Below are 17740 nucleotides of genomic sequence, written 5' to 3'. Positions count from 1 at the left end.
TTGGTCTTATCCTCTTGCCCACTCAGTATTCTGTGCAATGGGCAGCAATTCTTCAATTTGGTTTCTCAAACAATGGTAACTGATTAGTGTGGTATGCTCAGTCTGTGATGTTCTGCAGATACTGCACAAGAATTTGCCACTGTAAATACCTCACCTTTATTTATGCACAAATGGTACAGCAACATCAGGCAAGGGGCAGATGCACAGCTAAAAGCAGATTGCTGTCTGTGATGCTTTGCAAAAACAGCATCTCGCTGCCTGTCTCACCATTGACATTCATTGAATGGCCTGAAGTTGCTGTATTTGCATGGAAGGAACTAAAGCTGTAGCAGATATATAGGGCTGGTAATTAGTAGCACAAGTACCCTTTTAACAACATGGCAAGTGTTAGTTAAAGCCACTAAAACGTAACTGTTGAAGTATGGAGTCTCATTCTTCCAGATTTAAATTGGTGTTGAAGATTCAAAAAATGCAACATTTAAAATTTAAAAGAAATTGTTTGCCATTTCTTTTCTGTCTTTTTTCTCTCTCTCTCATCCAATCTTTCTTTCCCTTGCTTTATTTCTCTTTCTGCACCTGATTTGACACTGAATTCACCCACTCTATATCACCGTTCTTTCACTGTCACTGGGTCAAAATCCTGGAACTCCCTTCCTAACAGCACTGTGGGTGCACCGACATACACCCCAAGGACTTCAGTGGTTCAAGAAGGCAGCTCACCACCACCTTCTCAAGGTTAATTAGGGATGGGCAATAAATGCTCGCCCAGCCAGTGACACCCACATCCCACGAACGAATAAACAAACACTCGAGTTTACACTTCCTTCTCAGTGCTTGCAGTGATTTTTTCTCAATCCTTCAATCTGATTGGTTACAGTTGCTCGTCCTGTTCATTCATTTCCAGATGTCTTGTTACCCTGGTTGTGACCTTATCAGCTCCCACTTTCAGCAATTTGCAGCACAAAATATCACGATGATAAAACAGGCAAGGGTAAGTCTAACGGATAGTGGGCACTGTTTATTGCCATACTAAAAGCAATTCAGGACACATTCAGTTACAATTATGAGGGGTTCTGACAGAGTAGATAGGGAGAAGCTGTTTCCACTTGCAGGAGGGCCAGTAACCAGAGAACACTGATTTTAAATAATTGGCAATAAATCCAGGAGCCAAACAAGTTAATTTTTTTGACGCAGCTGATTATAGTGATCTGGAATGCATGGCCCAAAAGGGTGGTGGAAGCAAATTCAGCAGTAACTTTCAAAAGGCAACTGGATGTATACTTGAAGGAGAAAAACTTCCTGGGTTATGGAGAAAGAGCAGGGAGTGGGACTAATTGCATAGCTCTTTCAAAGAGCCAGCACAGGCACGGTGGGCCGAATGGCATCCTTCTGTGATGTAACATTCTATGATTACATGAATTCAGCATTCGAGTGAGACTTGGAATTATTTCATTTGTTTGGCCCCAATGTTTAAAAGGTTCCATTGCTGTGATGGGTTATCCCCCAAAGAGTAAGTGATGCTTCGAAAGAATGGGAGTGTTATTATTATTATTCATTATTCATATTTATGGTCTTTTTTTTATTCCCATATGTCCAGATCAACAAACTGTAAAAACCTAAATGAATCTAATGCTCTGTTGGGTCAGGCAAGTAACCTTGGCATAAAGCACAGTGGAAAAAAAAGTGCAGGGTAAAAACTGCACATTTTTGAAAAACTTGAATAAAGCATCTAGCCTCTTGGCAGGTTCCATCACCTTTTCTCTTGAGGTTATGCACAAGCACACATGTGTTTGATTCCCTCTCACTTTCTTGATGCCACCTGTTAATATGTCTGTGTAAATCCTTATCTCTGCTATTTTTTAAATATTCATTCACAGGACATGAGCATCGTTGGCAAGGCCAGCATTTATTGCCCATCCATTATTGCCCTTGAGTATTTTGCTAGGCCATTTCAGAGGGCAGTTAAGAGTCAAGCATATTGCTGTGAGGTCCGGAAGCACATTTAGGCCAGACCAGGTATGGATGGCTGATTTCCTTCCCTGAAAGATATTGTTATGAGTGCTTCCATTTCTGGGTTAAATTTTGAAGGTTTGTGTTTTAAAACTGAAAAGGAGCTAATGTGTTTTTTTTTTTACAAGGCTCACTGAGAGGTCTGGACTGTAAACAATTGTTGGAAGCCTTCAAATAATTACCCCTCAGGGTTGTTTTTGACTTGGGGAAGATGTTTACAGAGAGGTGATAGGTCAAGGTTTATAGGGGGCAGGAGGCTTGACTCCGGACAGTGTTTATTTATTTATTTATTTAAAGATACAGCACTGAAACAGGCCCCACAAGTCCGTGCTGACCAACAACCACCCACCTATACTAACCCTGCAGTAATCCCATATTCCCTATCACCTACCTACACTAGGGGCAATTTACAATGACCAATTTACCTATCAACCTGCAAGTCTTTGGCTGTGGGAGGAAACCAGAGCACCCGGCGAAAACCCACACGGTCACAGGGAGAACTTGCAAACTCCACACAGGCAGTACCCAGAATTGAACCCGGGTCAATTTCTATGTTTTGCTTTGAACAGTGAGTTGAGATATGGACAATGATTTGAAAAGATATTGGAGAAAACTTGCCAAGAGACCAAAACCGCATCTCAGTCTGTCCCAGCTCTTTGAAAATGCCTACTGGTTATCCATCTCTTGAGAAGCTGAGTAGCAAGTGTAAGAAACTGCCTGAAACCCCTGATACTGCATTTTCCTTATAAAGCCTGCCCAAACTGATCTTCAATGTCGCCAGACAAGAACTGTTCTCCGAAGCCGTCTAAATGTATTTGAGATTCCAAAGCAAAAAGGACTTCTGACATCTTTTCATATCTTCCCTTTTTCCTTCTAGAATTAGCAAGTATTTTGGCCAATGCATTTTTTTTTGTACTAGATCTCTGAGGAGTAAATCTCTATTTTTTTGGTTAACCAGTGTATGTGTGTGTGTGTGTGTGTGTGTGTGTGTGGTGGGGGGGCGAAGATAAAAAGGGAACTTTTATATTTCAATCTGTGTGTTTATGCTTTGCTACATTTCTGGTTAAGATTTGGTTTATAATAAACTGATAATTCTGTTGTTTATTAAAGAAACCTGGTTGGTTTGTTTTATTTGAGGAATAAAAAGAGTCTATGATTAACCATATCTGTAAGTGGGAAAAAAATTAAATATATGTTGTGACCTGAGAAGCAGTGGAACTCGAATAAACAGTGCACTCCTCCCACATCGGTCAAAACAATATTAGTGAACCAGATGAGTTTTTATAACAAAGTGGTAGCTTCATGGTGATCAACACTGACAGCAGCTTGTTACTCCAGATTTATTTAATTAATTGAATTTAAATTCCCCAGCTGCTGTGGGGGAATTTGAACTCATGTCTCTAGATCACTAGTCCAGTAACATAACCACAAGGCTACCATGCCCTCTATGCAAATTGCATTTTAGATATTGTAGCATAGCCTCCAACCTGTTTAGCATCTGTCTTGAAGTATAGCAGACAGGAATCTATGCAAACACTTTAACAGGTGGCCTAAATATAGGCCACAGGGGGAAATTAAACCCAACGTTTCATCACTAAGCTTCAGGTCCTGATGCCCCCTGCTGCTCACTGTAACCAATGCGACGACACTGGATCAACCTCAACTGGAGTGAAGACAGCAACTATTTTTGCATTAGAAGATCAGGATTAAGCTTCTGGTTCAGTTTTACTGCAACTGTCAGTTTTACACCAGTTTAAATTTGACGGGGACAGTAAGTGCCCAACAATAAGTTACACTGCAATGAGTTATACTGCCACATGCATCAGTCAGGGGAAGGCAGTAACACCAGATGCACACTTCTGTAGCATATCTATAGCTATGATGCCCAGCTCTTGAATTCCACTGAAATCTTTAATGGAGGTTTTGACATGACCATCTAGTTATCTCTTTATAAGCTACTGCTAACACAAAGACTTTACGGGAGTCTAAATCATAATTCAGGCACTTTTTATACTGTTGAATTTGCACTTATACTCACTAATGTGGAGCCAAATGGTTTGAGGTAATCGGCATGAGAATATCCCATCCAGATGAACTAGCACCAGGATCATTGCTGGGTTAAAATCTTGGAAATCCCTCCCTAACACCACTCGGACTGCAGTGGTTCATGAAGAAGGCTCACCACCTATTTCTCAAGGGGCAACTAAGTGATGGCCAATAAATGCCAGCGACGCCCACATCCCGAGAATTAGCGAATAAAAGCAAAGGGATGATCGCAAAACAATACACAATGTGCAGTATCTGCACAATGCCCTATTCTGACTTGGGCCAGAGAAGAATGGAAAAGCAGGAGAAAAATGTAAGAAACAGGCTACAGGAAAAACAGAAGCTAAGATTGATGATGGTGAGCAAACCTGGCAGGTTTAAATTAATAATTTGTGAAGTTGTTCAGTTTGTGCATTCCAGACAAAATGAAGATATTTGGTTCCCGTGTGCAAGTAGAATTGACAGCAAAAGTTGCAGAGGTTCAACTGGCTGAAAATGAAACTAATGAAAGAAGAAATGGATCAAATCCTCAAACATGGGATTAATTGTTTTAGCAATTTTGCTTTTATTAAAAAAAAGCTTCTAGCAGGAAATCTGGCTTAGGAGCAGGCAATGAACATAGGAACATAAGACTTAGAAGGAGGAGTAGGCCATCCGGCCCTTTAATATTATACACACTATGGTATAATTTAATTGATTCTATCATTGTCTTGATGAAATCCCATCACAGTTTTTCAGAGCTAGGATGATCCAGACTATTTAGCCATAAGCCCCAAGCTACTCAGCCCACAAGGGCACAGTAACAGTTTCTAGATCGGCTTATATTTCAGACTCACTAATATCTTTCCAGGAAAGGAACCTGCTACCATTGCCCAGCCTGTCTCTCTTTCAGCACATCACCTGTCCTGTGTTTCTCATCTCAACCCCTGGCCTCTCATGCGGCTCATCTCTAGCCCTTCTCTTTCCTTAACCTCGTCATTTGGTCTCTCTCTCTTTCCATGCTCATCCACTGCCCCTCTCTGAATACATCATCTGTCCTCCCTCTCTCTCTCCCCCTCAGTCTCATCTTGCCTTTCTCTCTACCTCATCTCTTGTCCCTCACTCCCAGTTCATTTCCTGATCCCCTCTTTCTATATGACCTTTTACCTTACCTCTGTGTCACTGTTTGCCCTCTTCTGTCTCAATTCTTCTCTTACCCACCCCCCCAACTCTATTCTTCCCCTGCTCCCGATCAGCTCACTCCCACCCTTCCTCTCTTTCTCTCTCTGAGCTCATTCATTCTCTCTCTTGGCCAGGAGAGTTTCCAAAATCAATCCCCAGTCTATGTTGCATTAGCTGCTTTCAGCCAAGGAAGAAGTTGGTATATTGCAACTGGCCTCAGAACTTTGATGATTGGGTTTGGAAGATGCAGCCAGAATTCCTTCTCCTCATCTCTATCCTCCTGGAAATGCATGTGCGGGTTTATCAGACAAGGATTGAACCCGGTTCTCATGACCCGTCACAGCTGAAAGTCAACTGACACTTACTGTTTGAGCTCAAACACAAAGACTGACCCCGAGGCAAGGTGTCCGAGGGCAGCCAGCATTCTACAATGGCCTCTTACACTGTTCTAATGAAGCTCAGAGTAAGCTCAAGGAACAGCATCTCATCACTTGTTTTGGCACTTTACAGCCTTTAGGACTCAATACGGAGTTCAACAATTTCAGATTGTAAGCTCGTCTCGCATTTTTTCAGACAGCAGTTTGTGGTAATGATTCTGCTATTGCCATTTACACCTACTCTAGACCCTTTTTTTGTTTCTTCACTTCTCCCATCACCACCCCGTTTTGCCTCACACCATCATCTATTCTGAGGAATGGTCATCGACCTGAAACGTTAACTTTGTTTATCTCTCCACAGATGCTGCCTGACCCGCTGAGAATTTATAGCATTCTCTGGTTTTATTTCAACATCATTAGAACTGTATCTCAGCACAGAGAAGAGGATGCAAGAGGAGAAAACTGGTTAAAGAAAAGGGAATTACCTAGCTCAGCAAAACCAAATTATATTGAAAATTTAAATTCAATGGCTCTTAAGGCATTAAAGGATCTCTCTCTCTAGATGACTATTTAAACATGTTATGAGTAATGAAAGGTTAGATTTGCTGTCACTAGACGAAAGCTTCCAAGCTTTAGGGACTGAAATTTAATGAAGTTATTAGGTCCAGTCTCCTCTTTAAGTTATAAAGCATTTGGAGATGCTGGGTTTTAATATGGATTATTACATTCTTTAAGGAATTAAAATTCACCCTTGATTCTAAATACCTTTACTGCAAATTAATCTCTATGAGTGAGCCAATCAGAACCTTAGATGGAGCTGTCAAAGGGTCATGACCAGATTTTAACACTTTGAGTTTTGAATGGGTTAAAATCAGGCCCATTAACTCTGTTTTTACCTCCACAGATGCTCCCTGACCTGCTGAGTATTTCCAGCACTTTCTGTTTTTAATTTCAGTTTGCTTTTGTCTTAGATATATCTCTGTAGCCTCCATCAGCCCTATAATCCTCTGACATCCCCAATTCCCACACAAATGCACTCATCATCTCGTAACACAAGTCAAAAAACAACAATGCACATTCATCTAGCGCCTTCAATGTAGTAAAACATCACAGGAGTGATTAACAGATAAATTTCACACTGAGCCATCTAAAGAGCTATTAAGGCAGGAGGCTAAAAGCTTGGTCAAAGAGGTTGGTTTTAAGCAGTGAAAAGAGAGAGGCAGAAACCTGAAAGCTACAAACCCCTTTGCTTGTTAGCATATGTGCTCTTTGAGGTTCGCCTGGCCTATCTTAATATAGCATGGCTGCATTGAAATTACTGGATTATAACTATTCTCTTTAGGTTCCATGCAAGAGCCTTCAATCGGAAATACCCATTAAAGTGTCATCATGACTTCAGACCATTGCAGGATGTGTACAGGGGTGGATGCTCTGTATGAGAGACGGAAAGCAACACTGGTATTCTCGGTTAATCAAGAAACTGCGGTGCATGTAGAATAGAATCACAGAATTATCGAATGGGTTACGGCACAGAAGGAGACAAATCAGCCCATCATGTCCACACCAGCTCTCTGCAACAGCAACGCACTTAGTCCCACTCCCCAACCCTTTCTCCGTTGCCCTGCAAATGTTGTTGATGCAGATTAATATCCAATTCCCTTTAGAAAGCCATGATTGAATCTGCCTCCACCACACTCTCAAGCAATGCATTCCAGATCCGAACCTCACGCAACGTAAAAAAAAATTCCCTCATGTCGCCTTTGATTCTGTTGGCAATCACCTTAAACCAGTGCCCTCTGGTTCTCGACCCTTCTGCCAATGGGAACAGTTTCTCTGTATCTACTCTGTTCAGACCCCTCATGATTTTGAACACCTCTATCAAATCTCCTCTTAGTCTTCTCTTCTCTAAGGGGAATAGCCCCAGCTTCTCCAATATATCCACGTAACTGAAGTCCCTCATCTCTGGAACCATTCTGGTAAATCTTTTCTACACCCTCTTTAATACCTTCACATCCTTCCTAAAGTGTGGGGCCCAGAATTGGACACAATACTGCAGCTGAGGCCAAACCGGTGCTTTATAAAGGTTCACCATAGCCTCCTTGCTGCAATCCCTGGAAAACACAGTAACAGTGCGGCTTACAGAGGGGGAAACTGAACTCGTGGCCGCATGAGAATAAAAGAGACAAGGTGCAGTCAAGTGCACTCAAGCCTAGCTATAATTAAAAGTACAACACAAAGTGGCAAAGACAAGGAGGGCAAACAATAAAAAAGGGAAACAGTTGGTTTTGTCAGACTATATCAAAGGTGAAGTGAAAACAAAGACACCAACAGAACAAGGACCCATCTTGTATGTTAAGGAAGCAGTAAACATAATAGATTGATTGCACAAAGCATCTGATAACGAGATGCTCAGCACCATTGCAGCTTTGAAATCAGTTGTCTGCATTGTAGAGCATTGAAGCCTGAGTTCTAGCTGTCAACCTGTGCACTGTAATACATATATTATGTGTATATGAAACCTTGCCCCACTCACCAACAAAGCACCTGTGATGTTCAGAGTTTGTGCAGATACTTAGCACTGGGCTCATGATTGTCCTTTATTTGATTCAAATTAGCGGATCGCCACATAATGTGCTTGGAGCATCTCGACTGGGGCCCATGCAGCCAAAGCCTATGAAATGCCCACTGCATAACAGTATGCAAAGGAGGCCATTTCGTCCACCATACCTGTACTAGCCCCTTAACGGGAGCTACTCATTCTAATTGTATTTCCTGCACTTTCTTCCTATCCTTTACAATTCTTCCATTTCAAATACCTTTCAATTCCCTTTCAAATGACACTATTATCTCTGCTTAGAAATATAAGGCAGTTACTAATAATTCTAATAGGAAATTCAGGAGAAACTTCTCCAACCAAAGTGCTAAGAACATGGAAAGCGCTTGCACAAGGAGTAGATAAGGCATATAAAGAAAGACTTGCATTTATATAGCACATTTCATGACCTCCAAACCTCTCAAAGCAATTTACAGCCAATGAAGTGCTTTTGAAGTGTAGTTACTGTTCTAATTTAGGAAACACAGCAGCCAATTTGCACACAGCAAGTTCTCATAATCAGCAATGTAATAGCGACCAGCTAATATATTTTAAAAATGTTGATTGAGAGATAAATATTGGCCAGGATACCAGGGACAACTCACCAGCACTTCTTTGAAATAGTGCCATGGAATTTTTACATCCACCTGAGACAGCAGACAGGGCCTCAGCTTAATACTCAACCAAAATACAGCACCTCTGACAGAGCAGCGCTTCCTCAGTACTGCACAGGAGCATCAGTCTTGATTCTTGTGTTCAGGTCTCTAGAGTGGGACTCAAACCCAGAACGTTCTGACTTCAAAAAGAGAGTGCTACCAACTGAGCCATGGCTGATACAGAAGTAGCATAGATGCATTAGAGAGGATACTAAATAATCACATTAGAGAGAAACGAATGTTAGATTAGCTGATAGGGGGTTGGGAGGAGGCTTGTGTGGGCATGCTGGCATAGACCAGTTGGGCCAAATGACCTGTATCTGTGTAGGCTTGGTGTAACTTGATGACACTTCAATATTCATTTTTGATAAAAGTAATCCTTATCTTAATGACCCTCTGTATAAAAACAAAAAATAATGTCCTTTTTAATTTTCCTAGTAATAATCCTCTGTCTTTTATCTTATTCGTTCATGGGATGTGGGCATCACTGGCAAGGCCAGCATTTATTGCCCATCCCTAATTGCCCTTGAGAAGGTGGTGGTGAGCTGCTTTCTTGAACCGCTGCAGTGCTTGGAGTGTAGGTACACCCACAGTGCTGTTAGAGAGGGAGTTCCAGAATTCTGACCCAGCGACTGTGAAGAAATGGCGATGTAGTTCCAAGTCAGGATGGTGTGTGGCTTGAAGGGGCACTTGTAGATGATGGCGTTCCCATGCATCTGCTGCCCTTGTCCTTCTAGGTGGTAGAGGTCATGGGTTTGGAAGGTGCTGTCGAAGGAGCCTTGGTGAGTTGCTGCAGTGAATCTTGCAGATGGTACATACTGCTGCCACTGCAGTCAGTTTTGGTCTCCTTATTTGAGGAAGGATGCTCTTGCCATGGAGGGAGTGCAAAGAAGATTTACTAGGCTGATTCCTGGGATGGCAGGATTGACGTATGAGGAGAGATTGGGTCGACTAGGCCTATATTCACTAGAGTTTAGAAGAATGAGAGGGGATCTCAAAGAAACCTACAAAATTCTAACAGGACTAGACAGGCTAGATGCAGGGAGGATGTTCCTGATGGCAGGGGAGTCCAGAAGCAGGGGTCACAGTCTCAGGATACGGGGTATGCCATTTAGAACCGAGATGAGGAGAAATTTCTTCACTCAGAGGGTGGTGAACCTGTGGAATTCTCTACCGCAGAAAGCAGTGGAGGCCAAGTCATTAAATATATTCAAGAAGGAGATAGATATATTTCTTAATGCCAAAGGGATCAAGGGAAATGGGGAGAAAGCAGGAACAGGGTACTGAATTAGACGATCAGCCACGATCTTTTTTGAATGGCACAGCAGGGCCGAATGGCCTACTCCTGCTCCTATGTTTCTATGTTTCAATGTCAGTGGTGAAGGGAGTGAATGTTGAAGATGGTGGATTGGGTGCCAATCAAATGGGCTGCTTTGTCCTGGATGGTGTCAAGCGTCTTGAGTGTTGTTGGAGCTGCACTCATCCAGGCAAGTGGAGAGTATTCATCACACTCATGACTATGCCTCCTTGTTATCGATTCACTATGGGAAAGCACATTCCAATAGGCTAAATCTTTCTGCTTTGTCTCTTTGTAGTTCTTACTGTGGTTCCCTGGTCTCAAAGGAACATTGGAACAGGAGTAGGCCATTTAGCCTCGCAAGCCTGTTCCACCATAGATTCACAAGCATTGTAATAATTCAACTTACAGGTAGCTTCTTGACCTTCCCTCTATTTGCCTCTGCACCTTCCTAAGCCTTTTGAAATGAGGATGCTGTTCGCCTACAAGAATGACCAACAGCCTTCCTCAAGTACTCAAGGCTTGTATTCTGCATTAATAATAAGTGAGTTACTGTTATGCAAGAGTAAATCTGACAGTAACTTCCGGAATCTGCACACACGCAGTTAAACGTAGAAATCAGGAAGCTGCTGTCTGAGTTGCCCTGCTCCTCCACAAGCCTCATCTCACTGGTACCTCACCGAGAGACTCAGCATTAAAACACATGAAGGGGATGAAGTTGCAGTACTTAACCCACTAGATTCCCACTAAACACACCAGAAAAAGTTAGGGTTGGTGCATTGTCTTGATGACTCTTAATTATTGCCAAACAACCTCTTTGGTCCTGAAAAATTAATTTTACAAGTGTGGAGTCTCATTCACTCAGCTTTTAATTATTGTGTGAGAATTTAAACAAAACAAAATTAATGTTTTTTTTACTTCTTTTACTTTTCCTTCCTATCTCTTTAATCATGCTCTCTTAATCCCATTTTTCTTTCCTGCTCTTTATTTTGCTCTCTGTACATGATTTTACAATTAATTATATTCTAATTTATTCTATTATTCTAATATTCTAATTTATATTTCCTAGACTCGGTGAGGATTCTTCAATCTGATTGGTTGATGAGCCACGCTGTTGCTTGCCCTGCTCACACATGCCACAGAACCCCTGTGGAGGGCACCGCACTAATACAGATTTCTGAAAACTCTTGTTATCATGCAAAAGCCCACGAAAAGTCTGTGGGCAGCTCTAAGCATAATGAGCAGCGAGCGCCGTCCCTTCACCGCTGACTACAATGCCCAAGCCAATAGTTTGCTACTTAATTCTGGGGCACTCTTAGCACCTCATATAGTAAGGATATTCAATCCTTATTTAAAGGCTCAAGGTCAGCTTCATGCCTCAGAGGAGCATACAACACCTGAGAGACACCCCCCCCACCCCAGTTAGAAGCATGTGGTAGCCTTGTCATAGTGCAGGAATAGTAACTCACGAGTTCAAATCCCAACATGGCAAGTTGTGAAACTGACTTCAGTATGTCTGGAAGCACCAGAAAAATGACTATGAAAAGCTACAGATTGTCATAAAAGCCCAGCTGGTTCACTAACATCCTTCAGGGAAGAGACCCTGCCCAGTCTGGCCTACATGTGACTCCAGTCTCACGTGATGTGATTGACTCTTAATGGCCTCATGGCAACTCAGCATGGACAAGAATTACAAATGAGGAACAAATATCACAAAGCTAGTTCATTTGATTACTTAATTGTAAACTACCTGGTGACAACAATGTAGTTCACTGTAATCTGTGCAGAGTTGTTGATGGGTACTGAGAGTTTGCCATAGAATCTGTCCTTGATCATATTAATCCTGGTGCATGCACACACACACACACACACACACACACACACACACACACACACACACACACACACACACACACACACAGACTTGATTGTGATCTATTTCTGTCTCAAATGGTGCAACCAGTTTTTAAAAAGTTCTTGTGGACTATATCCTAATGATCTTACATTGTCGAGAGGACTGAGACACTCAACTGAGGGAAATCAATAATGTCATGTAATCAAGCCTCAAGGAATACGTCCAACTAGAGTTGGCAGCCCAAGTAGACATTGTCAAGTAGTTCAGAGGAGATAGTCATCCTTGGCAATTTTCCTCTTTATAGCCCAAGAGCATCAAGGTCAACTGAAGCACAATTACTGCTGCCTTAGCTGAGAGTAATTAAAGGGAAAGTGTAATAGAGTAAATGTCACAGAAAGTGTAACACTAACAAGAACTATAATTTTTTTTTGTTCATTCATGGGGTGTGGGCATCACTGGCAAGGCAAGTATTTATTGCCCATCTGTAACTGTCCTTGAGAAGGTGGTGCTGCGCTGCCTTTTTGACCTGCTGCTATCCTTGTAGTGCAGTTTCAGCAGCAGATGAGCTGAGGCAGGGACGGAGTCAGGTGGTGTTACGGGGATGTAAGTAGGAAGTCTTGGTGATGGAGTGGCTATGTGGTCAGACACACAGCTTGGTGTCAAATGCTGCAAACAGTCTGGTTCAGCCTCAGACAGACAGTTGCCAGGAAGAGGGATGGAGTTGGTGGCTGGAAAACAGTTTGTGGCCGACACTGAAGACAATGGCCTCGGTCTTTCCAATATTTAGGAAGGATTATTGACCTACTTATTTTACATATGCGCATCCCTGATTAGAACAAAGGACAAAGGAATTTGACACAAACATGTTAACCGTTTGTACAATAATACTGTAAAGTTTAATTTTTAGCCTACTGGGACCTTTTTCCTTTCTTGAATGTTTTTGGATTTATCAAGAGTTGAATAGGTACTGTTATGTCCTTTGCTTCCTTTTAACTTTTTTTTTATTTTGAGATACAGCACTGAAACAGGCCCTTCGGCCCACCAAGTCTGTGCCAACCATCAACCACCCATTTATACTAATCCTACACTAACCCCATATTCCCACCACCTCCCCACCTGTTCCTATATTCCCCTTCCACCTACCTACACTAGGGGCAATTTATAATGGCCAATTTACCTATAAACCTGCAAGTCTTTGGCTGTGGGAGGAAACTGGAGCACCCGGCGAAAACCCACACAGACACAGGGAGAACTTGCAAACTCCACACAGGCAGTACCCAGAATTGAACGCAGGTCGCTGGAGCTGTGAGGCTGCGGTGCTAACCACTGCGCCACTGTGCCACCCATCAGACTTCAGACATATTTTTGGATTCTGGGATTCAGGCTATTCTTGCAGGTGAGTTTTCACTCCCAACATTTTCAACTGTGTTTACATTTGCCATGATATCCAGGTAAGTTTGTCAGTGTGTTCAGGGCAATAAGCAGAAAACCTTTTTATCTAATTTTAGCTACTGGTACTGGCCCATGGATCTGCAGGTACATCTGCGTCTTCGAGAAGTGGCAGAGTGGCATTATGTTAGACTTTCTTTTAGGCTTTACTTGTCAAAATAACTCATTATAGAGCCAATAAGTGGCATTATTATAATATATATAATTACAGTGATAGACAGACTACATCATATCCTCATACAAGGAAAATAAATGACTCACAATCTCTCTGCTGAACTATATTATAATTAACTTTTATATATTCTTTTCATTCTTACCAACTATAGGAGTATCTGGCTAGCTAACAGTTTCTAAACTTTGGACCAATTTACTCTCAAGATTGTTGAAAGCCTCTTGACTGTATGGAAGTCCTAGACCAACTCAAAGGTTTTTAAAGGAGAAAACTGATACTCGTGATAGGAACCAAGCTATGGGTCTGGAACAGTCCATTCACTTCAAAAAAGCTGCCAATCTGTGGGCTGCACAGTGGCGCAGTGGTTAGCACCGCAGCCTCACAGCTCCAGAGACCCCGGTTCAGTTCTGGGTACTACCTGTGCAGAGTTTGCAAGCTCTCCCTGTGCCCGCTCCAGTTTCCTCCCACAGCCAAAGACTTGCAGGGTGATAGGTAAATTGGCCATTGTAAATTGCCCCTAGTGTAGGTAGGTGGTAGGAGAATTGAGGGAAGGTGGGGCTAATGTAGGATTAGTATAAATGGGTGGTTGTTGGTCGGCACAGACTCGGTGGGCCGAAGGGCCCGTTTCAGTGCTGTATTTCTTAAAAATAATAATATACTGACTGAATAGTTCCATGGAGAGCTGGCAAGGACTCAATAGGCCAAATGGCCTCCTTCTGTGCCGTAAATGACTGTCATATCTGAACAAATCACACAGCAGGTTTTAATTGTGTTTTTTGACTCCTCCCTCATACTACCTGTCAACAACCAATAAATCACCACAGCACTGCATCAAATTAAGCTGAAACATTGGGCAGGGTTTTCCCACAGGCTTCGGGACCAGGAGGCCTGAACCAAATGGGGGTCCTGAGCCCTCACTTGCTGGGAGCCAGACTGGGTAGAGATATTTTCCCAGAAGCAGCCTCCTAATTGGCTGCCTCTGCGTCGCCATCCTATTAAGGACGGCAGGTGTGCTCCCAATGCTGTCAGCCCAATCACAGGGCCAGCTGTTCTACAACCTCAGCTGCCCAACTGGGAGGTGGGCAGTGCTGAAGCAGTTTTAAGAATGTAAGGGTGCCTCAAAATGGAGGTGCCCTCAGAGGAGTAAAAGTAATTTAATATTTTAGAGGGGGAATGTGGCAAGCCTCTCGGAATGGAGGTAAAGCACTCCGGGGAATAGTTGGAGCTGGTGGGGGGGGGGGGGGCGGGGGCGGGGGCGGCTTTTCCTTTCAATGGCCCCATCAATGGTGCATGGAGCCTCTAGCGCTGATTCCCCACCAGCCTGCAGCATGAAGGTTGCCTCAATTGAGCTGGCAACCTCCTCATGCAGGGTGGGGGCGTGGGGCCACTCTGCCGAGCCTGAAAAATCGGCCCTATTTGTGGCCTTATTTAAGGTGGTGCAGGCAGCCAATCTGCACCCTGGCCCATGCCTTGGAAGCCTTTCCGGCAGCGGGAGTGCATTGGGTAATTTCTCAGCGTGGCCGCCCCTATTTTCCCAAAACCCACCTCCAACCCCATCTCCATGGAGCCGGGGAAATTCTGCCCATTATTTCTTTGAGAATGAAGTATAGGAGCCAATGCCAAGCCACGTCTAGACAAAAAATTTCTCATTTTCTGACACGTCTTTTCTTTAAAAATGATTATTCATTGTTGAGATGTGGTTGTTGCTGGCAAGGCCAGCATCTACTGCCTATCGCTAACTGCCCGTGAGTGGTTTGTTGGGATATTTCATAGAGCAGCTAAGTGTCCACATGTTTGTGTGGGACTGAAGTCATTTCTAGACCAAACTGGGCAAACATTAGTGAATCAGATGGGATTTAACTGATTATGTAGAACAACTCAGAAACTAAATTGGTGATCACAAATAGAAACTCAATGGTAGAGCTAAATCCCTACCCATTCAGAGTTCATGATCAAGAGAAAAATCCACCTCCAAAAGTACCAAATGGAATAGAAGGGGCTTATATTCATGCACAGAGATTGTTTACTTAGTTATTAACGAACAACTTTTTATGCTTATCAAGAACTATCAATGCTGGGAAATAGAATCTCCATGCACATCAACCACCCGATGTCGACATCACACACTCCCAGCTCATATGCAGCACCATGCAGAATAAAACTCCCTTTATTATGCCCTCATTAACATGTGTCAATCACAATAGCAGAAAACTTCAGTGGTTGTGAGTGATGTTTCCACTTCCTTTATCAGTCATCTTCTCTGAGTCAGATTATCAATTTACTCCCAATTTATGAACAGCTTTGTGGATGGCACCCTGTTAGAAGCTAATATAATGCTAGCCACGGTTCGATTTACTTTGAAGCTTCGTAGCCAGCCAAGAAAAAAGAAAATGATATCTCATTAGTCTGGTCTAGTTGGAACCTGAGGCCCAGTGGTGAATCGATGGCACGTTAGCTAAGTGCAAACTCAGACTTTCCATACTGAATATATTTAAATGCAAAGTCCAAAGGTTAAATCATAGACTCTTTCAGAACAGAAGGAGGCCATTTGGCCATTGTGTCTGTGCTGGCTCTCTCAAATAGCTATCCAATTAGTCCCACTCCCCCTGCTCATTTCCCATAACCCTGCCAATTTTTCCTGTTCAATTATTTATCCAATTCCCATTTGAAAGTTACTTCCACCACCCTTTCAGGCAAAGAATTACAGATCACAGCATCTTGCTGCATAGAAAATCTCATCTCTCCTCTTCTTCTTTGTCAATTATTTTAAATCTGTGTCCTCTAGTTAACTAACTTAACCTGCCAGTGGAAACAGTTTCTCCCTACTTTATGAAAAATTGCCATAATTTTGAATGCCTCTGTTAAATTCCCCCTTAACCTTCTCTGCTCCAAAGAGAACAATTCCACTTTCCCTAGTCTCTCCACATAACTGAAATCCCGCATCCCTGGAGTGAGATGGTTGGGTAAATCTTTATAAGTGTCCCAGTGAAGAGCTTCACACGTTGAGTACACTGGTCAGCATTTCAAGCCCTTTAACTGCTTCATTGCATGCACAATTTTCTATCCATTAAAGCTAACACTGATAAACGTAGATGTCACAATTCCAGGATGTGCTTGAATTCCTGAAGCATATTCCCAGCTTGCAAATTTATACCTTGCAAGCGCCATCAATGAAAATTTATTATTGTGCGTGCATTGATTTTAGGGGTTCTAGAGTCAAGGTGTGAGGATATTCTTGGCTGCGTTGAGGTATTCCCCCAATCTCTTCTGAATCGTGGGGGTAATTTTGACTTTGGCCAATTGTGTCAAATATGTGGTATTTATTCAGCTCCTGTTATATATAACTCCTGATGTTCAGTATACTGACTTCAGTGGAATGAAAATGGGGAGAGTTGGCTGAATTAATTATGCCTGTTTTACACTCCCACCAAAGGCAAAACTATAGCCGTTGTGTGATTGAATAGTATCAGTAAGCCAGAAGAGAGCACAGCAAAGTAATGATCCTGGACTATAATTACCACTCCTCCTCCAGCTGAATGAAGGAGCACCGACATTCCTTCTCGAAGGTTTGCCACTTCGAACAGCATCATGTAGGCAGTCACAAAGTTCATGGGGAAAGCTGCCGCCTCTGCAAACCCCATCTCATCTGGGATCTTGTACACAAACTCCATTGGAGTGCAGACCACTTCGCCCCAGGCGCTGTAATTGACAAACGCCATGACTCTGTCTCCAATCTGAAACAGCAGAACAGAAATAAAACAACAAGCAGAACAGAGCAACAATGTAAAATTAATGTGAAACTAATATTAAATAGGGAGATAAAAGCAAAATACTGCGGATGCTGGAAATCTGAAATAAAAACAAGAAATGCTGGAACCATTCAGCAGGTCTGGCAGCATCTGTGGAAAGAGAAGCAGAGTTAACGTTTCGGGTCAGTGACCCTTCATCGGAACTGACAAATATTAGAAATGTCAAAGGTTATAAGCAAGTAAGGTGGGGGTGGGGCAAGAGATAACAAAGGAGAAGGTGTAGGTTGGACAAGGCCACATAGCTGACCAAAAGGTCATGGAGCAAAGGCAAACAATATGTTAATGGTGTGTTGAAAGACAAAGCATTAGAACAGA

The 17740-nt window shown here is 42.6% G+C and overlaps 1 protein-coding gene across 1 annotated transcript in view; it reads right to left on the bottom strand.

The window, feature by feature from the left end:
- Positions 1-17740, bottom strand: part of vat1l (vesicle amine transport 1-like) — a 181655-nt gene that overhangs the window by 126613 nt on the left and 37302 nt on the right. The window contains exon 3 of the mRNA XM_068049865.1: positions 17135-17350. Within this exon, the coding sequence (XP_067905966.1) occupies positions 17135-17350 (216 nt within the window). The remainder of the gene's footprint in view (positions 1-17134; positions 17351-17740) is intronic.

The sequence above is a fragment of the Heterodontus francisci genome, chromosome 17 (assembly GCF_036365525.1).
Source record: "Heterodontus francisci isolate sHetFra1 chromosome 17, sHetFra1.hap1, whole genome shotgun sequence".
Taxonomy (NCBI): Eukaryota; Metazoa; Chordata; class Chondrichthyes; order Heterodontiformes; family Heterodontidae; genus Heterodontus; species Heterodontus francisci.
Note: the sequence above shows the minus strand (reverse complement) of the source record. Positions and strands in the feature narration are given on the sequence as shown.